Source organism: Platalea leucorodia, assembly GCF_965183815.1.
Source record: "Platalea leucorodia genome assembly, chromosome: 6".
In the NCBI taxonomy this organism is placed as follows: domain Eukaryota; kingdom Metazoa; phylum Chordata; class Aves; order Pelecaniformes; family Threskiornithidae; genus Platalea; species Platalea leucorodia.
Window position 1 is genome coordinate 44,434,288 of NC_138828.1, and position 27,257 is coordinate 44,461,544.

General features: G+C 37.8%; 1 protein-coding gene across 8 annotated transcripts in view; it reads left to right on the forward strand.

Annotated features, from left to right (window-relative positions):
• The window catches only part of CLCN3 (chloride voltage-gated channel 3), a 71,708-nt gene that overhangs the window by 23,644 nt on the left and 20,807 nt on the right, over positions 1-27,257 (forward strand). For 6 of the 8 annotated variants that reach the window (XR_014228634.1, XM_082316047.1, XM_082316050.1 and 3 more), the window contains 5 exons: positions 19,681-19,838; positions 22,168-22,267; positions 24,626-24,813; positions 25,506-25,628; positions 26,970-27,176. Coding sequence is in view for 7 of the 8 variants with exons in the window: in XM_082316047.1 (XP_082172173.1) it covers positions 19,681-19,838; positions 22,168-22,267; positions 24,626-24,813; positions 25,506-25,628; positions 26,970-27,176 (776 nt within the window). In the remaining variant the exon portion in view is untranslated. Of the gene's footprint in view, positions 1-6,499; positions 6,695-19,680; positions 19,839-22,167; positions 22,268-24,625; positions 24,814-25,505; positions 25,629-26,969; positions 27,177-27,257 lie in introns of those variants that run through there. The other 2 variants (XM_082316049.1, XM_082316052.1) reach the window with 1 other exon arrangement.

Here is a 27,257-nt window from a genome sequence, read left to right on the forward strand (position 1 = left end):
TCATAAGATTCAAATATGCCTGGCATACTATAGTATTATGTATTAACAACATGCAAAATTGCTGTTGGCACTATGTTGACACAGCTTATGTATGTATGGAGAAGATGTTATATTTTGGAAGACAGAAAGTAAGCTTAATATATATGGCATATCTAGGGAGGAATACATGTTCGTGCTGTAATCTTATCCCCTGCACATACTTTGAACAGTAAGTTGGAAATAGTGGCCAAAAGTAAACCACCCTGAAACAGAATAAGAGCAATCTAGCAGATAACACCTATTTCCTTATACACATTTAGGTAAGACAAATATATATGCATTTAGGAATGATCTTGATAGCAGAATTTTGGCTAGTCCTAGAAAAGGGAGAAGTGAACTTTTAAGAAAGCTGCTAAGTAAGCCAGGATTGCTTCCTACTAAGGATGCCAAATCTTCTGGATGATGAGTTACAACTACAGTTTTAGCAGATTGGAGTGTGAGGAAAGGACACGTATGCAAAGGTAAAAATGCAGCAGGACTTTTTCTTAGGAAAAGCCTCCCCTGTAAAGAAAAAGAACAGAAAAAGATAGAAAGTAGTTAAGAGGCTCTTAGAGAATCAGAGAAAGCAACTTGTTTGCAGAAAGTAACCTGCTTTTTTTTCCAAGTCCTCCTTGCATGATTAGTACAGTAAAAGATATTTTTAATGTCAGTGGAAAGCTGACCAATTAAAAAAAAAAAAAAAAACAAAAACCAAAAAACAAACAAAACAACAAAGAAAAAAAACCCCCACCTGTCACAGCTGATCGCTATATGTAGTCTGTTGATGTCAAGGATTTTCTTCCAGCATTGTTGGGTTATAGATCAAGAAGAGTGTGATGGATAACCCCAGAAAGAAGTGAAAAGAAAACTGAAGAGAGTAGTCTTGCCTTCAGTGTTTTGCGCCAAGATGTCAAAGCAGTCTTTAGGGACCAAACACTTGACTTTTTTCAGTTTATTTTTGGTCTTAGGCGTTAATGTTGCATCATGATTTCATTATTTCCCCTTTTTTCTGTCTATTTCTTTCTTCTCCTGCCCTCAAGTTTTGCATGGCAGTGGGGAGCATTTACTCTTATTTCACTGATTGGCAGTGAAGGTTCCGCTACCCTAGGGGGAAGTCAGTCTCAGAATTGATTACAGAACATGCTTGCGGCTGTATGACCTGTTCTGCCGCATTCTGTTTGCTGGTTGGGTTTGACTTCAATTACCATCTTCTGTGTCTGGGCAGTGAGTAAAAGCACCATTGAAAGTTATACAACACTGTAGAAGCATAATTCAAGAACCTGTGGTTGGTCAGTGAAGAAGCAAGCTTATTAGGCTAGATCCTGGAATAAAGTGTTTTCTGCTGGGTGAAATGATTGTGAGCAAAATTAAGTAACTAATTTGTGGGAAACAATCAATTATGAAAAAAGAAACTGTGACTAAGAAGCTTTTTTTTCTGTATAAAAAATGCAAATAGAAAAAATCTTATTGTGTATTACTGCTAAGCACGTTCCTCTGGGTTTTTTTGATTCCTGTTTTGTTTAAACCCCATCTGCCTTGAACTACTCAACAGCATATGTTATAAATTTGTTTTCTTCTGCTTTTACGTTATATTTTGTCTGAAATTTTTCCTGTCTTTGTCTGTTTGCCTCATTGAGGCTTTTGATGAGGTGGCAATGGAAACAGCTTAATGGAGCCTCCTGAGACAAGTTAAGTATGAGAAGTCAAGCTGGATTAGACCTGGGCTTACTTTGGCCACATGGATTGAGAAAAGGGTAAATGAAAGAAGAAGTTGGAAAAAAAGGCAGGAGAATAAAGCTGGAAAGAAAGGAATGGAAGGACAAGGAATGGGATGCAGTAGGTTTTAAGACATTTTGTGTATTCTTTGGGTACCCTATTGTAAATGGATGCCTTCATGCCCAGCCTTCAACTGAGGGTGCCTACAAGTTAAATTCTTTTCAGAATGGTTGGAGATGGTAGCTGTTTTGCAGAGTGCTCTATTATGTAGCATTTTTCAAGAGAACATTATCTTCTAGCTCTGCTGAAGGAGAAGCTTTAGTTTTGAATAATAATAGGAAAGAAAATGACAGTTAAGAGTCACTAAAATCTTTTGCATCAGTCACGCTAACGTTTGTAATTATCAGACGCATTTTTGGCATCTCTTGTTGCTTTAATGAAATGATTCAGCATCCCCAATCTTACATTTGGAATTTCATAAAAGACATTATTTTAATTTTCATTACCCGGTGCAATGAAATTACATATTCTGTCACCAAAATAAACCAAGGAATTGAGGGAATGGAGAGAATGTATTTGGTTATATGTAACAAGGTGCTTGTCTGCCTTCCTTAAACCTAGCTTATTTTTTAATATGAAATAGTGCTTCAGAATTAAGGTCTTCGTTCCAACCTTGGGTAAGCAGGCCGTCATACCTCTGTGATACTCCCCTTCTTTTCATTGGTCTTGTTCTGTCACCTCAAAACACCTTTCCCTGGGTGCATCCGATTTGTCTAACCTCTGACTTGTTCTTATGTTTTCAGATACTTTATCTTGAATGTGTTTCTTCTCTCTCCCTAAAAGGGAAAAGATAAGGTGTGGTGGGAGGATTAAGGTATCTTTCTTCATTCTCAGTATGCTTTAAAGGTGTGTCACCCATATACATTGTGATATTTCTAGAACAATGGACTTAAAGCCCTTTTCTGCAAAGATAGATGCATCGAAGTGATGGCTAACAACAGTATGTGCCTGTGAGAACAATGGGAGCACTCAGGTGTGTGAAGTTATTTGGGCATGGAGGATTTCTGGGATTGAGGCCTTAGTCTGTAATTACTGTGATGAAATCTTGAAAGCAAGCTGCTGTACAAACCTGCTGTTTACATATGAGCTGTTCTATGTACTGAAGTGGCCATTTTAAGGGGTTCTCGGTCATTGAAAATAAGGCTATTGTAAAACTAAGTTTAGGCCTTACAACAAGTGTTCATAATGTTGTGTGCTCCCTAATACCCAAAATAACTAGTTAACTAGAGACACCATTTCACTAACTACAATTTTGGAATTTGGTGAACTTCACAACAGAAGTAACTGTCATACTCTTTTGAATATAAAATTATCAGACAGTTAAAGTCAGGCACTATTTCAAACCAGATAGAAAAAGAGTAATTTGGAAAGATGAAATCGCATAGACTTTTAGATATTAAAAAAAAGACTGGCTTAGCTAGGTCAGGTTAGCATGCATAATATCTTTCTCTCTCTCTCTTGCTTAAAAACAAAACAAAACAAAAAACCCAACCTTTTCATTGTATTATAGGAAAGGGAATGCACACAGTGGTAGGGTTATGAACAATGAGAATACAAGCTGCTGGTAATTGAGAAGGGAAAATGACTGTTCTGCTCTTTAAGACTAGACAAAGAAAGAACTGTATTTGGCAGCCAGTCTATAAGCAGTGACCTTGGAAGAGCTGTTACAGTTTAATATTAGGTAGACTCTTGAAATTTTATGTAGCAAATATGAAGTTGTATCTGTTTTACACTGCAGACTTCTTTTTATTTTCCCTTGTATCTAAAGTTTATCAGATAAGCCCTCCAACTAGTTACACCCTTTATCTTATCCAACTCGGACTGAATTTTAGACTTGTGTAGAAATTTTGCATGTGCATTAGTCCAGTGAAGAAGTTCAGGCCATCAGGTTAGCTATTTCTTTGCTGTGACCGATTTTTATTATCAGTTCTGACATTCCGGGCCTTTGGTAAATACACCAAACTCTTAAACTAGCGGTGATCTTTCAGGCCGTGTTAATCCAAGTCCTTTATATCTTTTATTTAATATTCTTTCAAATATGGAGTTGAATTTATAGTGTTGCCTTCTGTAATCGACATAGTAAATGTACTAACAGTTCATTCTGTAATAAGTCTTCCGGTTACAAAAATTGTTGTCGTATTTCTTCCTGCTGTGAATGACTTTTTATTTAGAGCCTTACAATAAGATTACAGACTCTTTCCAGGTGCTGTTGAGATAAGGAGTTAAGAATGCAGGGATTTCTGTTGTACTTCTCCTTAAATCAAAGTAATGTGGATAATTTAAAGTTCAGAGGTCCTTAGGTTTGTTTTTTCACAGGCAAAAATAAATGGTGAGAATGCGTAATAGCTCTGAAAGTCACACCTCTTTTGGATATCCAAGATCTAAAGGATTCAGTTGCTCTTGTTGGAAAGGTGATTGTAGGAGGCCACTCTTCAGAAAGCATTTCCTTGTATAGATGACAGCAAATGGAGATGTCTCTTTAACTTGGTAGAAGACACCAGTATTTTAGAACTGAGTATCTGTGGCTCAAGGGTTCCCTTTGTCTTGGAGGTAAGAGTCTTTAAGGTTTTAAAACATGTTTTGCTATATGCTCATATGGGGGTTTTTGTTCCTTCATTCTCACTTGTTTTTCCACCTATAGAGACACCAGCATTTTCTCAGTGTTTGTATTGGAGCCGTATTTTTAAGATTTAATGTATTGACAGGTCTGTGAAGTAAATCCAGTATTTCTTTATGTCCTCCGCTGTGCTCAAAAAGATCATTTACAGTGCACAGCTTATAACATTGTCATTGGCTTATAAAAGAAATAACTTCCTTAAGAACATACTTGGAAAAATATCTAATTATTCAAACTAATGCATTTGAAAACTAAAATAGTTGTCTGTCACACTTAGAGGTGAAAAGGCATATGTAATAAAACCAATTCCTTCTGTCCTGTGTGAATGAAGCTGAAGCTCGGCCTTGGTGCTGCGGGCATGCAGTATTCCTAACTTCGCTGAGTGTGAATAGTCTCAGTAATTTCACTGCGACCCCTTGGTTACATAAATCATGTGTTTGTGTGTATACCCACATGTATGTGCAAGATATATTCAAGTGTTATACTGGGGCAGTATGTCTAATGACTTGCGTATCCATTTTCAACTCTTGAGAGTGTTTTTTTTCCTTTCATGTAGTTTGACAAAAAATGAATTTCTGCAACTTTAGTGTAGTTAATGTATGACACATTTTACTGAAGCAGAACACTTAAAATGACTGAGAAAAATAGATCAGGGAACAATAATTTTATATTACCTGCTGGAGGGGAAAAAAAGGAAAAACAATATGCATATCTTATGTAAGTATTTCATTACAGCTGAACTAACTATGGAAATCTCATGTAAAATGGTTTTCTTATCTGTAATTGCAAGATAGGACCGGTACAAGATCATATGGTAAATGTAAATTAATATATGGGTACAATATATAATAACATCCATTTCAAATGCAAGCAATTTACGATTTCCTGTCTTTAGATACTAAATATTTGAAGTGCTTGGGTTGTGCCAAAGCTGTAACAGTCGCTGTTTGATGATATATCACGTGAACGCCTTGGTTAGCATTCCTGTGGGTTGTTGCCTATTTTGAGTCTATGACTTTTAAGGGACTCGGAGCATTTTGTCAATGTGTAGAGTAATGCAAGCTTAGTATGGACTTGTGTTTATTACATTTGCTCCCCCTCCCGCCCCCCCAAGCTTTTTAATATGAATATGGGTACTGTGCGGTTGTAATACCAGAATAATCATCACAAAAAAATTGGAGGCACCGGACCATTTTAGTTAGATATGTAATTAGATTCTTGCTTTAATGTTTTTGATTACGTATGTTCACATCTGACATTTACTTCTGCAGGATTTCTACAATGTGAACGGGGGGTGGAGGTGAGAGTGGGGTAAGCTAGCCCCCTGGAGCAGCGCCCCTGGCTTTTAGCAGGTTACATCCTTCTTCCTCGGTGCTGAACATTTTGATGTTGGAAAAGAGTAAATAAACTCACTGGGAGACAGGCTTGCCCCCCACCAGTGGCGATGCAGGGATTTTATGCCCCTTCAGATACAATGCGATGGTAGCTGTTCAAAAAGTCTCTGCCGGCGTGGCTGCGGAAGGGCAAACGAAGTCAGTTCGCCTATCTTTCTTGTCTCCGCTGTCAGGCACGGAAATGCAGGTTTGCCTTTCTCACTCGGCCGGTAAACCCACCGTTCGCTTGTTGGGAAGGCTGGCAGATTTGGCAGCTTGACGCGTGCAAGTGAACTTCTTCCGTCGTTCACGTGTCTGTCACCGTGACGATTCCCTTCGCCGCTTAAGCCGCAGGACGGGGCGGGGGCAGCGTGGGCGGAGAGGGGCTGAAACCCGGGCGTACCTCTCCCGAAGTTGCAAGCGGGCTCTCTTCTTCTTCTTCTCCTCCTCCTCCTCCCCGTCAGCAGTTGAATACGCGGCTTCCTTTTCCCGTGGAGACGAAACCGCCCGCAGCGATGCGCGCCGAGGCGCGCGGCGGCAGCGTCCCCCGCGGCGCGCGGCGGGAGGCGCGGGGCGCAGGTAGCGGGGCCGCGCCCGGGGCCGCCCCGCGGGGCCGCGCCCGCCGCCCGCGCAGCCACTGGCAGCGGCTGCGGCCGCCCCGCGCTGACATCAGCGGCGGGGCAGAGCCCGGCTCCTGCGCCAAGGCGGCGGCGGCAGCGCGCAGGCCGGGTCCTGGTCAAACATGGCAGCGTCCCCCGCGGCCGCCCTTGCGTGAGAAGTGCCGCGGCCCTTCCGCGCCGGCAGGCGGGCCTCGGGTTCGCCGCCTCCATGGATGTCGCTTCTGATCCGTACCTGCCCTACGATGGGGGGGGAGGAGACGGCATTCCGCTCAGGGAGTTGCATAAACGAGGTATGCCGAATTTACGTTTCAGTTACTTGTTTGCGTGTCTGGATGTGGGAGACTGCCGTTCAGGTTTGAAGCCGAGGTGTAAAGGCTTGTTGATTATTGCATTGCATTGTTTTGCCAGCCTGATGGCTTCTGCAGGAGGAGAGTTCAGTTCTGGCTGGTTCCCGTGCTGTCAGTGATTGTTTTCTCTGTGGGCAGATCAGTCCTGCTTCACATCTCCTCGGCTTGTGACTCCATCTTCGATATGTGGCAGTCTTGTCTCTCTCTCTCTCTCTCTCTTTCTCTCCCCCTCTCTCTCCCCCCCCCCCCCCCCCCCCCGTCAATAAAACGATCTCGTGCACAAAAAAACCCAAAATTGTGGTTGTGACTGAGCATGACCAAATTGGCAAGAGTTTATTCAGTAGGCTATTTTCATGCCTTTCAGTAACTTGGATAGGAACAGTGTTTGTCTAGCTTTGAAGTTTCTGTATGTGCTTTTAGACTTGGCTCTTTGTTGACGTATTTGATTTGTGAAGGGAAAGCTATGTAATTGTAATATGTCAGTTAAGCTAATATTGATGAGCTCTTAAGAAACCGGAGCTTTGTGGTAGGTTCTTTACACTGTTACTTGCAAGGAAGGAGATTTAAAAAGAAAACTGTTATTGATGTTCAGGAAAAAAATCCTCTTTTGAGCTTGCCTTTTGTTTCTTATTGCAAATTTAAAGCAGAATACGTTCGAAAAAGGTTTGGTTTTGTACTGAGAGATGATATAGTAGGAGTAAGTTAAAGTTGTGCCTTCAAATTCTGAGGGTATAAGTCTTTTTTTTTTCTTGGTTGGATTTGATGGTTACACTTTGGTGTTTAAAAACAGTAAATGTGGTAAATTCTCACTTTAGTTTTGTTTAAATTGGCTAATCTAAAATTAGAAAGTTATCAACATTTATGGCTGCTGGTGATGGCATTAGAGAGGAGGTAGGCTGAGAATAAAGACGATTTACATAAGATGAATTTTTTTTCTCTCCATATTAACTTATTGTTTCACCTTTCCTTGTAAGCTCTTATTTCTGTAAATGAATTAGGTCACACTTTTTTGTGTTTATCTGCATTTTACTAAGGTTATTTGTTGTCTTTTTATGGTTCTTAGAATGTTTTTCAGCGTATGTTAAGAATATCAACAAGTTCTAATATGGCTTAGAGTATTTTAAGACAAGCAATTTTTTCTCTGCCCAGATCATTGTTCTATAGCAGGTGCTGGATAGTTCTCTAAGTCAGATTTTAGAATCACTTCTGAGAAATTGAGGATGGTATTTTTTTAGAACATTTGCAAGGTGTGAATTGGAGATCTTATCAACGTACATAAATACCTGAAGGGAAGGTGCAAAGAGGACAGAACCAGACTCTCTTCAGTGGTGCCCAGTGACTGGACCAGAGGCAATGGGCACAAACTGAAACATGGGAGGTTCCCTCTGAACATCAGGAAACAGTTTTTTACTGTAAGGGTGACTGAGCACTGAAACAGGTTGCCCAGAGAGGTTGTGAAATCTCCTTCCTTGGAGATATTCGCAAGCTGTCTGGACATGGTCCTGGGCAGCAGGCTGTAGGTGGCCCTGCTTGAGCACGGGGGTTGGACCAGATGACCTCCGGAGGTCCCTTCCAGCCTCAACTGTTCTGTGAGTGTAGATTTGTAGATAGTTTTAAAGATGAAAACTGGAAAACAGCCCTATTATTACACTTTCAAACTCTGCAGATTATAGTTAGACATTGAAATGTGATCAGCTATATATTCCTGGAAATTACCAGGTTTTAGCTGATTTTACAATACATGAAGTAGATATTTGCAGTGCAAAATGGTATCTGGCACATTGCAGTATTGGTATTAAATATACAGTTTACAAATACTGTAATGAAAACAGTCAAGGGTTCGACTAGGTGTTCCCATTGTGGTGACACTGCTAGGAGCCAGCGAGAGAATTCCCAGTTGTGACTTGTCACTTTTTGCAGTTTCATTGAATTCTGGTAGTGCTTGTACTTCCTATATTCTAATACTGTGTTTCAAAATGAGTTTTGCTGGTGCTTCTTCCGTTTGCTGTTGTGAGTTTAGGTTAAAAAAACAAACAAACAACAACAAAACCCCAACAGTGTTACCATAATCTCTTGCAAATCTTAATTTGTCAAGTGCATATGACTCATAAGAAAATTGAGTCTCCAGACCAGTTCGTTCCATATATTTCATCAAAATTTGTGGGTATTTCCTGCTGATATACAATATCACAGTAATCTGTTATCATCTAGCTATTAAAATAAGGCTTAAAATGCTAACAGACAAAACCAGAAATTTAAAGTAAATTCTTGACATTTCTTCATTATTTGTGAGTCTAGAAAATCATACTGATGAGATATTTTTTCCTCTCATGCAGATTTCAGAGCATTGTAATAACAAGCGAAGAGAAAATAAAGATATTTTGAGAAAACAAGCTTAATTGTTAAAGCCTGTAGATTTTTTTTTTCCCCTTATTGACGTACTGACAGCTCTTCTGTCCTGCAGAGTAACGTTCACGTCATGCAAAACTGCTTTGTAACATCAAAGCATTTGTTGCACTAATTGACTGCAGTGGCTCACTCAAAGTGGCTGTACCTCAACAATGATGAAATGACTGTTTAAATCATTAGGGGTCTTTGAGGTTTAATTAATGGCCTTTACTAACGTTCAATGAAATGAAATACAAAATATTATAATACATTATTATTAAAAGCCTGACCCGTTGGTTTGCATTAAGAAGATGTTTTGTTTTTTTTCAGTGCAAATATGCTGTGAAACATCAAATGGAAAGATTTTAAAACACGAATTTATTAATTGTGTTTATCTTTTAATCTTGATTACTCATCATTATATCTGTGAAAAAAACCAGATATTATTGAATACTTCTCAGGAGTTCCTTTAACTTGCTCTGTCCTGAGACTTCTCTTTATCTGGTACTAAATGCATCATTCCAGACCTCCTTATCCTCTGTGATATACTGAAATAAAACTGCAGGAAGACTGTCTTCTCTGGTAACTAAATGAGTTAAAAGTACTACTGCTCTCCTCAGAAAGGGTTTTAAAGTCCCAATTTAGGATTGCATATATCATAAGTAACTGACATGTACACTTCTTCATATGAATTTTTAATATAATAAACCAGATGCTGGAATATACGTTGTGTAAATAAATTGTGTTGCTTAGTTCTTTCCCCTGGGATTTATATTTGTATCATTTTTGCTAGCCTGGACCCTTTTGAAAGTTCCAAATTATCAGTATCTTGCTTGTCTTCCAGCCGTTTACAGACATGCTCAGACTCTTTGGTTCCCCTCCCCCCCTTTTTTTTCCTAAATAAGCATTCATTTCACCATTCTTTAAAAATTTGAAATCTGAGCGATAGCAATACATGTGTAGTGGCCAGACTTCCAGTAGCAAAATTTGAGCTTCAGCAAGCATGAGAGTTGTTTAACCCCCTGTTATTTGTTATGTATACATGAGCATATCTTAGATTTTAGATTTTGGAAGTCCTCGAGCAAAATTAATGAAATGGTATACCACTAATAATTTGCGATTGAGTCAGTAGCCAGGAGACGTGAAAATTACGTATATAAAGAGCACACCAAATTTACTGATGACTTAGTTTTAGTAAACCTAATTTTTTTTGAGAGACAAAACTCTCAATTTCATTTATTGTGCACTGGTCACCACTGCACGTAGGTGCAACTCCTATTGCTTAGCTGTACTATTAACAGTAACATTGGGGAAACCTCTCCGCCTCCCTGCCCCCAGCTTCACCTGTTATCATAAGCTACGGGGCAGAGGATATTTAACAGTATCCTAGGAATAGTTTGAGTCAGATGCATACTGAGCCAGTTCAGATCCTCGAAGTGGTAGAACTTTTATACTTTTGTATTTTAGACTGCATTTCTGCTTATGGGCCTCTTCTGTTTAAGAATTAGTAGATAAATCAAAAGCCATTAGAGACTGAAATTCTCAGCGTGACCTTTGAAGTAAAGGGGTGTGAAAGTTGTGTACGTGTGCTCAGAGCTAGAGTTTGACCCTGGAATTTTATTGGTAGCAGAGGGAGAGTAATAAAATTAATTTTTAGACTAATTACAGGCTTATGACAGAAAATGTCATCAAGGTTATTATAGTTGTCTAAAATTGAGTGCTTTGAGAAAAAGCATTACTTGGAGAAACTCAACATGGTTACAGCACTGAATTTCTGCTGCACTTTGTTTCGAGGTTCCTAGTATAAAAAGGGGATAAGGATTTTCAATTATGAGTTTAGCATTTTTGACTTCGGTGATTAACAGAAAGTACCATCAGATATAACTACAGTTCTTTGTAGGTAGTTACAGGTTATCTGTCGGCATGTGCTGTATGATTGATAAGGTTCCCTGTTAGGCAAGTGTTTCTCAATTTCGGAAATAATTTTGAGATGTACTATTACCTCAGATATTAGAAAGCTAATGAACAAACCAAGATTATGCCATCCTTGGGCCTGAACGTGGCCTGATTGTGATAATCATATTAGCAGAATTATTATTTTTGTTGCATCCTGTCTTTGCCCTTCAAAACAACGTATAAGTAAGTAGCTCTTACGTACATGCAGCAGCAGCAGCAGTGCTTGGAAATCTAATTATCTAAATTTCTGTTGTTCTGACTCTTACTGCTTTGGCCATTGTTAGATGATAGATTACTTCTCTTTTGTAATGTTTGCTTTATCTAACTTCATGTATATAATACATATAATATATATATATAATATATAATAAATATAGTAATATATAATTAATATATATGAATATATAATATATATTCATACCTTTTATTTTTCTCATCTCCTTCCTGCACTGTTCATCTTCTATTTAAGTTGTAGATTTAGTAGTGTGAGGATCCCCATAACTCTTCCCTTCCATATCTGAAGTACTTATTCATTATAGACATAACTAAACAAATATAGTCCATTCTGCCTTTAAGACAAGAAATCTGTAATAATAAAGCCATTTTTTCTGCTGATTCATAGAAACAGAAGTGTTTCTTCCACCTAAAGTAAAAAGCCAAGGCTATTTATGTTCTTTTTTTTAATTATGCTATACACATTGAGCAATACTTGACCTCCTCTTTGCCACCTTCTCAGATTCCTGTGCATTTGCAGTGCATGCAAGTCTTCAAAAGTCTTGGTTTAACTCTGAGGTGCTACTATTCAGCTTTTCATTTAACTCCTACTTTTTTAAAGGTTATTTTTAAACCCAGGTTTGGGTTGGTGGGGGTTTTTTTTGGCAGAAGAAATGGAGAGGAGGGGATTATTGGTACTCAGTACTTTGGTAAAGCATTTTATTTCTTTTCCCTATTCTTTGAATTTTGTTCTGAATCTTCCTGTTTCCCACCTATCAGAGTTTTTCCAGCTGATATTTTTCAGTTAGTGTATATATAGTTTTATCATTTTTGTGTTCATTTGATTTGTAATGCAGAGACCAATTTGTGCTTTTAAGCCTTTGATGCAGTTAAGAAGAGCCAACTGAAGAGACAGGCTGAAAATTTAGTTACACACTGTCATGGTTTAACCCCAGCCAGCAACTAAGCACCACGCAGCTGCTCACTCACCCTCCCCCGGTAGGATGGGGGAGAGAATTGGAAGGGTAAAAGTGAGAAAACTCATGGGTTGAGATAAAGACAGTTTAATAGGTAAAGCAAAAGCCGCGCACGCCAGCAAAGCAAAACAAGGAATTCATTCACTCCTTCCCATGGGCGGGCAGGTGTTCAGCCATCTCCAGGAAAGCAGGGCTTCATCAGGCGTAACGGTTACTTGGGAAGACAAATGCCATCACTCTGAACGTCCCCCCGTTCCTTTTTCTTCCCCCAGCTTTATATAGTGAGCATGACACCGTATGGTATGGGATATCCCTTTGGTCAGTTGGGGTCAGTTGTCCCGGCTGTGTCCCCTCCCAGCTTCTTGTGCACCCCCAGCCTACGCACTGGTGGGGTGGGGCGAGAAGCAGAAAAGGCCTTGACTCTGTGTAAGCACTGCTCAGCAACAACGAAAACATCCCTGTGTTATCAACACTGTTTTCAGCACAAATCCAAAACAGAGCCCCATACTAGCTACTGTGAGGAAAATTAACTCTATCCCAGCCAAAACCAGCACACACACAAAGGGGAACATATTACTTGATTACAAAGACTTTAAAATCATTGGTCATCAACAGTAGTGAAGGATAGTACTGTGGCATGGCGTGCTGTGCTTCTGATTCTGAAATTTAAAAATTACTTCTAGCCAGGAAAAGACAATAGTGCTTAATGACTCTTCTTGAGTGGTTACAGACAAATTTAAATAAACTGATGATTGTTTCTTGTTTTTTTTTTTTTTTTAATTGAAAGCCTCATATTTTGAGGTCTGAATATGGAGACAGAAAGACGCTCAGGCCCTAACACATATCTTGTGTATGCAAATCTTCTTTGTTACAAGTGTAAATGATCCTTATGGTGTGCGCTGCATTCAGGGTGATTCCCTGCCTCCATTCCCCTTGCCACCTAATACCCAAGGACACACGGGTGAAGCAAAGCCTTGGATTAGTATCTGGCCTCCGGAAAGCTACAGCCCCTGCTGATTTTAGCACTCAGCAGGTTTGGATGGTCATGTCAGGGAGAGCTTATTCCAGTCTCTGGTGTAAACTGATTAGCTTCATTTTCACTCACAGAGGTGCATTTTTTTCTTTTTTCCCCTCCTTTCACACTGCTAGGAGTAGCATAAACGAAACGCGTTGCACTGCTGTCAGCCAGGACAGCTGCTGACAGGAATACTGTGTAGTTGTGCACTGTCTAGAAGACTGGATGTGTGAGCAGCAGCAAACCAGTGTATTCTTGCTGTAGGAGTTAGCAATTACATAGCTTGTAGAGAAATACCTTTGAGAAATTGGGTCCTCTTATTGCTCTGCCATTGACTCCAATACTGACATTGTTTATCTGTTGTTGTGTTCACAACTCTGAAATGTTTTTAAACGTAGCCACCTTCGGGAGTTTTGAGCTCTGTGAAATGGATATTACTGTATAGTGTCTGGATATTGATATTTATATGGAAGTTTTGAATTGTTTCCAGCAGAAAGACCTAATTAAAATCTAACAAGACCCCAAGGGAACATTTATGTATTTCAGTATAACTAGTCTGACAGTTTGTTGCTGTGGAAGAGGGTGAACTTGCTTGTCATTCCCATCTCTGCTCTCAGCTCTTGCTCTTGCACTGGCTCTGTTTCTTGTCTGATAGCACAGAAGCTTGATTCCAGTTCTGTATAATGGCAGAATTTTTTTTGTTAGTTTTGTCTGCTTAATTGGATTAGCATGTTTACTTGGCTTACTGTGCAGTCGGATCCAAGGGTGACAGAGCTGATCCAAGGGTGAGAGTGGGAGTGTGTGACCAAGAATGGGAGGGAGAAATAGGGGGAGCAAGATCTTCTATTTGGGTGGCAGCTGTCTGTTAGAACAGCTCAGTCTTATTGTGTAATTACGTCCTGAGAGATGTGTCTCATTTCATAAAATGGAGTAAGCTGATACATGCTCAGTTTGAGACAGAGCAGTGTATTTTGTGATGTGCATTCAGAAGATGTATATGATATGCTGGATAGCATATAGAAGGGGTCTTAAACTTTATCATAAAATTATGGTCTCCCTGTTAACTCTATTAGCCACCCTCTTGAGCCTGTTCATGTCTCTGTTCTGTACCTTAGCCTCTATGGAGGCTGTAGCTGCATGGATTTGTTCTCTAGGTGATATTGGGTAATTACTCAGATAATCACGTGGTGACGAACCACATAAAAATCTGTCGTGCACTGTTTGATTACCCAGGATGCAGTATGTGTCTTGAATCCTGATGTTTTTCTTATTATTTTTATGAGAAAAGAAGGAACACTGCACACAAGGAAAGAGTCAGGAAGGATTGTTGAACAGTTATGCAGGAACAAGGAGTATGTTGCAAAACCCCTTTCTTGTGTGAAACTGTATTTAGATAACTGTGAAGCACTAGCTCCCTCATTTCTTTAACTCAAGGTGTTTTAAGTGTACTTCCAGTAGGATTTTTAAATCATAAGAGTGGGGAAACTGGAACCCACTGCCTCCCCTGGAGAGAGATCACCAAGTAGTGAGAACCCAGGTCCACTGGCTCTTCATTTCTTCATACCAGGGACAGGAGAGCGGGACCCTGAAGATCTTTATGATCAACTGGGTTCCTTCTCTGGGGACTTGTTCTGAGAGATCTGTGAAGTGAAAATGCAACAGCGTATGAATTTTGGCAACTCATGTTTTGATTTGTTAGTGTTTTAAAATGTTTTATCTTGAGAATTTTTTAACTGTACCATAGTGAATAGTCAGTAATAGTCTGCTCGTGTTTTAAAGGTATTAGTGCTTGCTGACGTGATCTTTTTCTTTTTAAATGAATTAGCTAAAAACTTACCAGATAGTTTTCTTTAAAAAAACACAACTTTCGTCATCTGTGTGTTACCCAGGGTTGCTTTCAAATCTGAAAGAAATCTACTGAGTTGCAAAAGGACAAGAGAGTATGAGATCACTACTAGAGGAGGTGAGGCAGCCTTTGAAAATGCTGTGCATGGCACCTGAAAAATGCTGTGTGTAATCTACATAAATCAGCTTTTTGTCATGTTTATCATAGTTCCAACATCAATCAAGATTGAAGACTGCTTATATGAGGCACATATAGAATTTGAAAAAAGATATTCCTTGCCTCAGAGGGGACATAAGGCAAGGAGGAATCTGTAATGTATAAAACAACTTGTGTGAGTATAGCAAAATATTAGTTCTCTGACTTCTTTGTTCCTGCTTTACATCAGGAGGGACTAGCTAAGCAAAGCGGGGGGTTGGATCAGTGTTGGGAGCTAGCAGCCATTCAGTATAACTTCATGTTCAGAGGGAAAAGAAGGAGAGAAACATGGTAAGGACTGCTTTTTCTATCTGGTATAGTGTCCTCTTAAGCAATTTTGGATTGTATTTTTTTTCATTCTCATTTAAAAACAGACAAACAAACAAAACTCTGACTTCTTCAGAGATGAGACCTTTTTTATGGTGTTGGAATCTACTTTTCTTATTCCAGTTTTGTCCATGTAGCATTTTTGTTTGTTTTTGCTGTACCTTATTCTGGTCGGGTGTCCCAAAGTACAGTGTTTTACTGTTAACCTTAATCCTTATTACAGGTTTTTTATTTCAACATGATGCAGTATTCTTTATTAGGTTTTTTGGGTTTGTTTTTGTTTTTTTAACAATTTCACTTGAAGCAGTTCTTCAGCACTACCAGAGCTGTTTGCAGAGAAAGGATTGTGCTGAAGGCTTGGAATTACACGCATGGAAGGATAACAACAGTCACCTGCCTTCCTAGAAAGTAGTTCAGGCAAGACCTACAGTGACTGAATCACCCAAAAGAGACAATCTTCTTTCTCTGAAGAAGCATGTTGCTTTTATTGTCTAGAAGCTTACTATCTGCAAGCTTGCCATCTGTGATTGCAGCAGCTCGCTAGTTGTGTTGAGAATCCAGGTTTGTTCAAGATGCTGTTGGATAAGTGTGCTAATAAAGGGATGCCAGCTACCTTAGTTTTGCAAAATATGGAAGGATTGTGTTGAATTTGCTTTGTAAGGATTCCTGTGAGTTATATTGAGCCTCTGAGAGGATCAGTATATTACTGTTTGCCTCCCTGTAGTACCGTGGGTTAGTTTGGAGTAACAGTAATAGTAAAAGTTCTGCCTGCCACTTTTACCATCTGCTTCCCAGTCGAATGAAGCCTTAAGCAAACTCATACGTAACAAAAAGAAGGCTTTACTTTCTTTACAGCTGCAGAATGGCTCAGGTGTGTACATATGGAAAATGGAGGTGTTCTCTTATAGCTAGAGGCTGTGCCTATATACCTTGTGTGCTAAGTGCTTGTTGTGGTTTTTAGGACGAAGGCTGCTTGTATTTTGATGAAAAGCACTTGCATTGAGTTGTAGCCTGAGAAGGAGTCTTGAAACTTGAGGACTGGGGAAAAGGGGGAGGAAGGAAGGGGAAATACTTTCTGAACATTGAGAATGTCCAGAAGGCTACATTTGCTAAACGCTACCATTTATCAGGGTAATGATGATTTCCTGCTTGGAGTTTAGAATGTTGGGGTGAAAAATCTATATTATGATAAGGATTTTGACAAAATCTATTGAGTTGAAAATAAATTTAATAACACTTTGATGAAACTAGCAATAAATGATGAGAATTTGCATGTGTTTATGCTGATGAGAGTCATTGTCGTATCATCATAATTCCTGTTCCAGTATTTGGTGTGCCAGCAAATGCTGGCAAAGTAGGAACCTGACACAGTGTCAGTGGGATTTTTATTGTATCCAGGCAATGACCATTCTTTGTAGTCTACTCCAGGTTCTGCTTGGGGTCTGGTGAAGTGAGTATGGTGCCATCCCTGATGGTTTCCCTGGAGAGAATTCCAATTCAGCACCTTGTGATATGCATGAAATCATCTGTTACTGTTTGTGATACATTTATAACTCTCAACTCTCCTTTGCCTTGTGTGGCATAGGATTGCATGCTCCTTATAGCTTGATATTGCTTCATATATAGCAGGGCATAAAACCAACTCCCCTGGGGCAAAGGCAAGCTTTTGTCCTACCGTGATCACTCAGGTTCAGGAAACTGCTTGATCACATTGTAACTTGGTAGGAGATTAATAATTAAACCGTGGCTGAATTTAATTTATGTCCCCTTGCTTTGCAAAGGAGGTTACTTTCATGTAACAATAACACGTTCATAATGTATTCTGTTATTCTTTTAATTTTGAGAGCTAAACTAATCATTACAGTGTGAATTTTGTTACTACCTCTTCCATGAGATCAGCTTGCCCTTTCAGCTAGCCAGAAGTGTATCTTAGACTTCCTTTCTAGTTATGAAAATTGGAAATGGCAAGAGAATTGAATCCCTTATCCTAAAGCAAGGTTTTCACAATCACCTCTATTAGCAAATCTGATTTAATTTGTTGTTGTTAGCCTTTTATTAATGGAAGCATAGGTAATGCTTCTTTATATCTGCCTTAAGAGAGACTAGCAGCAGCTTTGGGAAGAGATTTACAGGGCTTAGCTATGGTGAATGGATGAGGGAGAATTTAATATGGAATAGACTGGGGAAAAAAGCAGTATTAAGAAAGATGGCAGCCAGTCTAGCATGAGAGAATGGTATTGGCATTGTTGAGGAGTTGTCTCCTGCATTTGCATTCTCTTCTTTAAGATTAAAAGGCAATCTTTTTATAGAATTTTAAAGAATTTTAAGCTTTTCTATATGTAATGTGTATATGTAATGAATAGTAGTTTGTGTATCTTGAAAATTCTGGATTGCATTTTGTCTTACTAGGTTTTTTGTATTATTTTCTTGTGTGTTGTCTTTCACCACTAAGAAAATGTCCAAATAAACACTGCGTTTATATAGCAGGCATAAACAAGACCTCTCAAGGCTGAGGCATACCTTTGGGCCTGAGTATAATGCCAGGTGTCACACTACTTCTGCTAGATCTCAGACTTCACAAATTTAAAGGGAAAAAGCACATTTTACCTATGTATAAATCTAATTGTCAGTTGTTGGTGAGAACTGGGGCTGGTGAACTTGGCATTTATAGCTGAGTTTACAGGTAGTTTACAGGTAGGTCCTTTGAAAACCTTTTTTTGTTCTTTTTTGATAAGTTGGAAACATCTACTGACAACACTGCAGCTGAGCCTGCAATTAAAAAACCTCAAAAAACACAAACAAACAAACAAGAAAACCCAACTCAAAAAAACCCCACCTGCCTAACCATCCCAGTGTCAGTCTAGTGAAATGAGTTCTAGTGCCTGTCTGAACTGATAGAAGCCTTGGCCAATTTGGGCCTACATCTTTAAGAACAGAGATTGTCGTGGTACGCCATATGCTGTTGGCCAAATTATTTTGTTCTTAGTCAAACAAAAGAGTAATCACTCTTCAAATTATTGCCTATATTAACCTCATTATAAATGTTCCCTTTACAGCAATTACTGTTGCAGAAGCAGTTTGTGCTGGGTGGGCAAATGGTGGCCATGCTATATTTAGGCAGCCATCCAGCAGAAAATTATACTTGGGATCTGCCAATATACCACAGGAACTCAAAAAAGCCAAGTTATTACAGAATTGATGATATTTGAAAGCTTAAAAAAATAAAACTTTCTTGATCACTTGTGAAGAGGGAGGAATTCTCAGTACTCGTCTTGCTATTCTTCTTCTGATCACTAAAAGAAATACTGTTGGGGATATTGCTATGCAAGCTGCTTGTGAGGGAACTAGCTAGTGATAACAAATTAGGAGAAGGCATTTTCTTTATACAGTATTTCCAGCTTTCCATGACTGAGGGCTGTTCTGTGAGTTACCTGAAATAAATAAAAATAAAAAATAAGTATTTGCTTGGCTTTCTGTTACTTTTTAGCTGCACTGATAATCTGCTGATTATGTACTTTAGGTTTAGTTTAGACATGTGGGAGAGATTGGTAATCAGTGGTATGTATATTTAAAAATAACTGGCAAGTTACAGAAGTGCTGTGAACTTTGTATCTAATGATCTGGTTTTGTTTTCTTACAGTCAGGTTTTCCTTTGGTAGTTCATAAACTGAAATAAACTTCAAGTTAAATGTGTGTCAAAGCTGTTCATTTTTTCCACTTTGTTCTACTGAAGTTTCTCTGGAGACTGCATACAAAAGAGAACAACAATTTGACTAGTACATTCATATTTAACCAACGGAAATACAAAGTCACTAACATGCAAATTTAGCCTACAGATGAGTGACAGAAAAAAATAGTGACATGCAACATTGAGAGACCTAAATGAAGCAAAATATGCATGTTATGGGAAGTGTCTTAATTACTTGTTCAGAAATTTTATATGCCGCAGTGTTGTGAACATTAAAAGACTTCGTTTATTGCAGAATTAATTCCTGTCTTTCCTCTTCCACAGGAACTCATTATACAATGACAAATGGAGGAAGTATCAACAGTTCAACACATCTACTGGATCTTCTGGATGAACCAATTCCTGGAGTAGGAACATACGATGACTTCCATACCATTGACTGGGTTCGAGAAAAGTGCAAAGACAGAGAAAGGCATAGACGGGTACTTGAGATAAATAACAATGCTTGGAAAATATTTTTTGTTGGGTATTGGAATTAAGGTCTGACCTAGTATTAAAAAAGCACCGTTTCATTGATACCTGCAGTCCTGCAACAGTATTATAACTTGGAAAGGAAACAGTAATTTAATGGACTGGGAATAATTCCCCATCACCCAAATGACGTTTTTACAGTACTGCCTTTTTTGCATGCTAGTACATTTAAGGCTATTTTCCAGCGTAGATATATTTGTAATAGTACAATAGTGCTTATGGTGGTATTCGTACAGAAAAGTGAGCACTGGTGTATATTGCTTTTATACTGACACAGGTGTATCTGTGCTACTGATATGTAGTGCTGCCGTTGTTTGGGTTATGGAAAGTGAAAATCCCAGCTCTAAAACACTTGCATCAGTGCATATATGCTTAATAACAAAGTAGTCTTAATACGTATGTTAAATGTCCTTTCCACTCTCCCATCACAGAACTTGCTTTTCTCTTCTTTATTGATTTCTTCAGAAGATCTTCAAAGTCCAGGCCATTCATCTTTATCAGTGTGCTCTGCAATAAGTTATTTCATGAAATGGACTCAAGTTGTATTAGTCAGCAACATGCTAGATACTGTCATTCATGTAATAGACTTGTTTAATAGCATTTTAAGAGGAAATATGCTATTTAGAGCCTTACTGCCAAATTTTTGGGATGCTTACATTCGTTAACCTTAAAAACAGAACAGATTTGGAGATGTGATTTCTCCTAAAATATTTTTAACTAATCAAAATGAATAGTTAAAAATGAATTGTAATTGTATGGAGGGGTCAGGGGAGAGGTTCTTTCAGGTACACCACTGCTTTCTGTGGAAACACCATTTTTAACTTTCTGGAAGCAAATGTAGGATGTATATGCTGATTTACTTTCACACGGTTAAAAAAAAAAAAAATCTTATACTAATTTAAAAACCAAAACATCCACAATTGCAGTCTCTAGTGCTTTCTTAAGGAAAAGGGATCCTTGGACAATGGATCTGAGAACACGTACTGTGTTTGAATGCTTCTAATGAAAAGTAAGAAGGTGTTTTCCATGTAATACTTTATTTCATAATTTGATGTCTAAGCAGTGATTAACACCATCTTTACACTGCAGATGTGTAGGTTAGTGTCCAGTGGATATGCCATTGGATAGAATGCTGGGCCAGACCAAATCCTGGCAAGGCAGATCACACCTGGAAATGGGTTTTCTGCAGTGAAGTCTCAGCTGTTACTCATTTTAATGTCCGAGACCAGAAAAGTCAGACAAGACAGTTCACAGTTTATTGTCACAGAACTGCTGTGAAATTTGTAAATATGCCCTGAATGATAGGAGACTGGCCATGTAATTGAAGATGTAGAAAGAAGAAGGAACGAGTACTAGTTCGTGGTGGTTTTGAAACGCATGCTACTGTAGAAACAACTTTTTTTAATTAAAAAAAAAAAAAGTTTGAGAATCTCACAAATTTAGAGGAAACTATAAAATATATTTATTTGCTTTAGGGGTGGTATTTTTTTTTCTAGATTTCCTTGTCTAGTATTGTGCTTTCTTGGTTTGGTGGTGGTGTTTTTTGGGGTTTTTTTTGTTTTGGTTTTTTTTGCTGTTTGTTGCACATACTTTCTCCCTCCTTTTACAGTATGAAAAAAGTAATACAAATAGGATCCAATTACATAATGAAGGTTTAATCGTAAAACAAGTTATGCACAAATTTCAGCTAAGTGCACAAAGTAAAGTAAATAAGGCTAAAATAAGAATTACTATTTTTTTCAGTACAATAACTTCAGATGTCATCAGTAATAGTTGTCTAGAAGTATTATAGGGTAGTTATCCAGTTTTTGGTTTTGTTTTATTTTTGTATGGTTTTTAGTCTAAAGATAAAAGAAAGATGTTTTCATTTGAAACAGAAGTTTAGGAATTTGAATTGTATAGAATAGCTTATTGGTAGTACCCTGACAGTTTATTTGAGGTTCAACAAAAAATAAGATTTAGGAGAGAAATAATTATACAATTACATGTTTTAGATGAGTATCATAGAAAGCATTCATTTGTCCTAATAATGCATTTCCTGGGTTTTAGTTCTTTAAGTTAAGCAAATTTACTTTCCTCTGTCAGTTGTTTGATGTATGAATAACCAAGCTGATATATCTATGTAAAGCACTAAATACAAGGAGAATGTTTGTAGCTTAAAGAGAGGGTATATTTGCCGGCAGCTTGCATCATGCAGTTTGTATGTCATACTTAGTTTTTTTTCCTCCTACCCATATTATGGAAACACATATAAGTATACATAATAATTTCTTTTTGCAGATTAACAGCAAGAAGAAGGAATCAGCATGGGAGATGACAAAAAGTTTGTACGATGCATGGTCAGGATGGCTAGTAGTCACACTAACTGGTTTGGCATCAGGTAAATTAAACAACAGAGGATTTCTTTCTTACAGTTGTCAGCAAGTATAGTTACTGTGCTTTTCATTTGTGTGTTATCCACCAACCTGGATAGGTGCTGGTTCAGACTACTACCGTAATTCCATGAGGGAAGGAAAAGGTTGACTGTCTTGATTTACAGACTTTAGTGCTTTGAGGGGAGGGTTTACTAATCAAAGGGAACACAAAATCCTCACTGAATTTAGTGAGAGTTTCTCAGCGTTATTGAACTTTCACCTACTAAACTATCAATGTTTTTTAATCCTGTGACTGAGATTTGTGTTTTCCCTTTCTGTTAAATTTTGCTTTTTTCCTGTAGCATTTCTTGTGAAAGTGTATTAATTGATTGTGCTAGATGGTTTTTCTACTATGAATTTGTTTTGGGTTTTGTTGTTTTGTTTTCCCTAGGAACTTTAATGAACCCATTAGCTTATTCCATATGGACCAAAAAGTAGCTCTGGTATGTGTGTGGTTTCGGTAAACACACTTCCTTGTAAAGCATGTGTTTATACAGGAGCAAAGTCTAGCTATATGTTTATGTCATACCTTTCTAGAGGTTGTTACACAGAAAATATTAGCTTTAGCAGGTAGAGTTTGTTGGCCTCTACTTCAACTCTGTCTTTTCTTTTTAAGGTATTTTAGGATGAGTTTTACAGCTAAAATCATCTGATAGTTTGTGGCCCCACTGTCATGCAGTGCTGCTTTGTGTCAGCATAGTTTGGAGTGACCAAAATGTGCAGGAGTGAGACATCACGAACTTTGTGCCCAGTTTTTCCAAAAAAGTATTTCAAACAGAGATCTTAGATTAAATGCTAGGAAAATTGGATTAGTTGCAGAGTATGGCTATGCCTGTTAAAAAGGCATGGTAACTGTATAATTACTACTTAAATATATACATAATCACTTTCACAAATTGCATATAAATTAATACATATGCAAAGTTTGTAGCATGTTTATATACCTCTGAATGTACAAACTGGGAGTGTATAATTACTGGAAATTGCTTGTGATAATTTGGGTGGGAACGTGCAGTGTTGTGTTTCCACCCTCCCAAGCTGCTGTGTATTAAAATTGCTTTACAATGTTTCTGAGCAACAAAGCGAGCAAATTCTGACTGGGAACATTCCTAGGTTTTTCAGTTTCAATTGCTGTATATTGTATGTGTCTAGTGAACCCTAAATGGTACAACCTTGATTTCAGTCATGGGGAGATCTTATGGTTTTTCAGTTTTGATTGCTTTATGTTGTATGTGTCTAATGAACCTTAAATGGTATAACCTTGATTTCAGTCATGGGGACATCTTATGTTTATGTATTTTAATCAATTTGGTTAAAATTTTGTTCTACTGAAATACTGTCTTTGACTTTGGTTGGTTCAGGATCTCAAACTGAGGATCTGTCAAGATTAGTAAATATAAATTAGTAAATCGGAGGTAATTATCTGCTACCAACTTACACAAGTAAATTGTGGGTGTTCCTAGACAGCTATTTCTAGTAGTGACTAATACCTTAAAAATAGTAGATTATAACTAATTAACAGTTGTACATGTTCACAAAAAAATTTACTTTAGAAGTAGTTTTTCAGTATACTGTTACCATGAAAAACTCTCTTGCTTTTGTAAAATAAAGGTGTTTTTTAATTATTTTTTTTAAATCCTTTGAAGCAATTTCCTAAGTAATGCCTGTTTTTTGAGGACTCTGGCAAGTTTTCTGCATGTAGTTACAACACAGAATCCCTCTTAAGCTTTGAGTTTGTGAACTGCTTAGTGTCTATACTGTTTGTTACCTGCAGTAGGAATTTTACATGCTCACTGTATTACAGAATTAAGTCATTTTGTACATGGATCACATGAATGTCATCAGGGTTTATTTGGTGTTTTATTTATGTTGTTCTAAAACTGTTGCTGGCAAGGTAGGAATTATTTTCTTCAAATATGCTGTTCTGTACAAAACATAGTAGAATAGTCCATGAGTTCTCTGAGGCCTGGCAAGATAGTTTTGTCAGATGGTCTGTTGTCTTTTTCATCACAAAAACGTGTCAGTCCTCTTTTGATTCTTAACTCCTTAGTTTCGGTGGACTGTTGAACTGTGGCATAGGAAAGAAGAAAAAGATGCATTTAACTTGGGAAATACACAAGGTACTAGATTCTTCAGCAAATACTAATCTTACTGTATTGCAAATAGGATATACTCCTGGGAATCAGTAATATTTTAAATGTTTATTTCTTTAGGTTTTCTGTAATTTCAATTTACATCAATTAATACCAGCACATTTCTTCATTTTAGCTGTGTGTGTTATTCCTATTTACCAGAATATAAATACAAAACTGTTTCTACAACAGGGGCATTGGCAGGATTAATTGACATTGCTGCTGACTGGATGACTGACTTAAAGGAAGGCATTTGCCTTAGTGCTTTGTGGTTTAACCATGAACAGTGTTGTTGGGGTTCAAATGAGACCACATTTGAAGAGAGAGATAAATGTCCACAGTGGAAAACATGGGCGGAACTAATAATTGGGCAAGCAGAAGTAAGTATATACCCATTCTTTGATGGTCTTGCTCAACAGTTTGACTGAACATGGAAAGAAAATAATGGTCTTAAGATTAGGGTGCTAAACATGGATTTGGGTTGTACTGTCTGCTCCATTTTTTCAGCATTTGAATTGATTAATAGGTCGAAGTGTAATAAATGTGCATTTCATGCACTGCAAGGGGGCTTGGAGTGTTGCGGGTATAAGGAAGTTAGAAGAATATGGAACTGTTAATAGCACATGAATTTCTATTCTTGATCATAGCTACACATAAAAAAATAAAAATGGAATTTGTGGTGTTCGATAACTAAAGAATAGATTGGGTTTATTTTTTTTCTACCACAAATTTTTTTTAAATAAAGATTTACTCAGTATTCAGTAGATTTTAGCAGCTAAGAGCTATTAAAAAAAATACCTGTGCTATGTTTATTTTTTCTTTTTAAGATGAAGTGTTAGAACACTTTCTACCTTGTATAACCCAGTCTTTGCTGATGTGCAGACATTGTGACTTTATGCTTTTCAAACAAAACTCTCTCTTTCTTCGCTTGGTAATAATTACTATCCCTCAAAATGTGTGCATAAGTGTACTTGCAGCAAGAGTACTTCTGGGTTATTTTAAGTAGTGATTTTGCTCCTACATCAAATTTATATTCTGACATTTTTTTTTTGGTATTTGTTTTTGCTTTTAGGGTCCAGGTTCATACATAATGAACTACATAATGTACATTTTCTGGGCTTTGAGCTTTGCCTTCTTAGCAGTTTCTCTGGTGAAGATATTTGCTCCCTATGCCTGTGGCTCAGGGATACCTGAGGTGAGGTCTAACTAATATATACATTATAGATGTTTCATATTAACGTGGAAATTCCTGCTGCCTTACAGGTTGAGAGGGAAGACAAGAGGGAGTGCCCTGGGACTTTGATGAAATACATCAATACAAGTATTCAAATTGAAATAATGTAATTGTGCTAATTGTTGCTGAGAAAAATACCCCAAGTTTCAGAGAATCTCCCAAGTTTGTAGATTTTGTTGCATGATTCTGGCTGGACTACTTTTTAAGGAAGCATTTAGCTTAAGAGAGTAGACTTCTGAAGAGTGATTTCCAAAGCTCCCCCCAATCCCCACCCTCCCTGTGGTGGTAAGAGAGCAGCGGTTCATTGACAGAATGCAGGTCCTTTGATACAGCAATTGATCTTTTGTTGCACTGGCTTTAATCACCTTAACTAGCACAAACCATCAGACAGTCACAAAGTAAAATGTGTAATATCCTCAAAAACTCATTCTTCCTACAATTGCTGTCTGCTGCTATACACAGAATGGGAGGGCAAAACCCATCTGGCAAAACCCGTCTGGTCAGTGTCGCTTCTCCAGTCACTCTGTAAATATTTCTATATGTATGTCTACTGTAGAAGCTGAAGGACAAATCCTGTCTCTGAATAAGCCTGCAGTAGTTATTCCAGGAGAGATTTCATCCTAAATTGGTTTCCAAATTGAGCTAACCTTTACTTTCTAGACACAGGTGCCCAGTGTTTTGTGTATATCCTATTTATAGACGTGTTGTCCTTTCCTATGATAACTATATTATTTCCTATATATGGGCATATTTTTCAGGCTAATAATATGACACTGTTAGGCAAAGTAATACCTTAGGCATGTGGCACATCTTTTCTAGTGAAAAAAGGTTGATCTTTTTCATCTTTATGTCAAGGAATCTACTGTTAAATTTTTACGTAGAGATGGTAAAACATAAGGAGAAAACAGAGGAGTAAAATTGGTTCAAATGTGATATTGCTACAATAGATGTCCTTGAGTATAGTTTGTGCAGGTTTATTTTTCCTTTGGGAGTTTTCTGATTTGATAATTCACATCATAAACCAATGAATGCAGTCACAGAAGCTATTGCAGATTAATTTTCTACTAAATGTAATTGATAATGTTGTTGTATGTTATTGTCCAGTGTTTAAGAGTAAGTTGCAAATAGAAAGCCTCTGGCAACCAGATGGACTCAGTGTAGCAATCTGAACAATACATGTTTTAAAGTGCGATAGTCATTTGAAAAGGCTATTTTTGAAGTTACGCAACTAAAATGATAGATATAATTATTTTCTGAGGAAAGGAGAATACAATAACATATATTATTTTTTCTTTCTTCCAGATAAAAACTATTTTGAGTGGCTTCATCATCAGAGGTTACTTGGGGAAGTGGACTTTGATGATAAAAACAATTACTTTAGTCTTGGCTGTCGCATCAGGTTTGAGTTTAGGAAAAGAGGGTCCCTTGGTACATGTTGCCTGCTGCTGTGGGAATATTTTTTCCTACCTCTTTCCAAAGTACAGCACAAATGAAGCTAAAAAAAGAGAGGTAAGTTCTTGCAAAAGCATTTCCAGAATGTATTGAATACCCATGCATTTACACGAATTTGTTTAAAAGATGATATTTGTT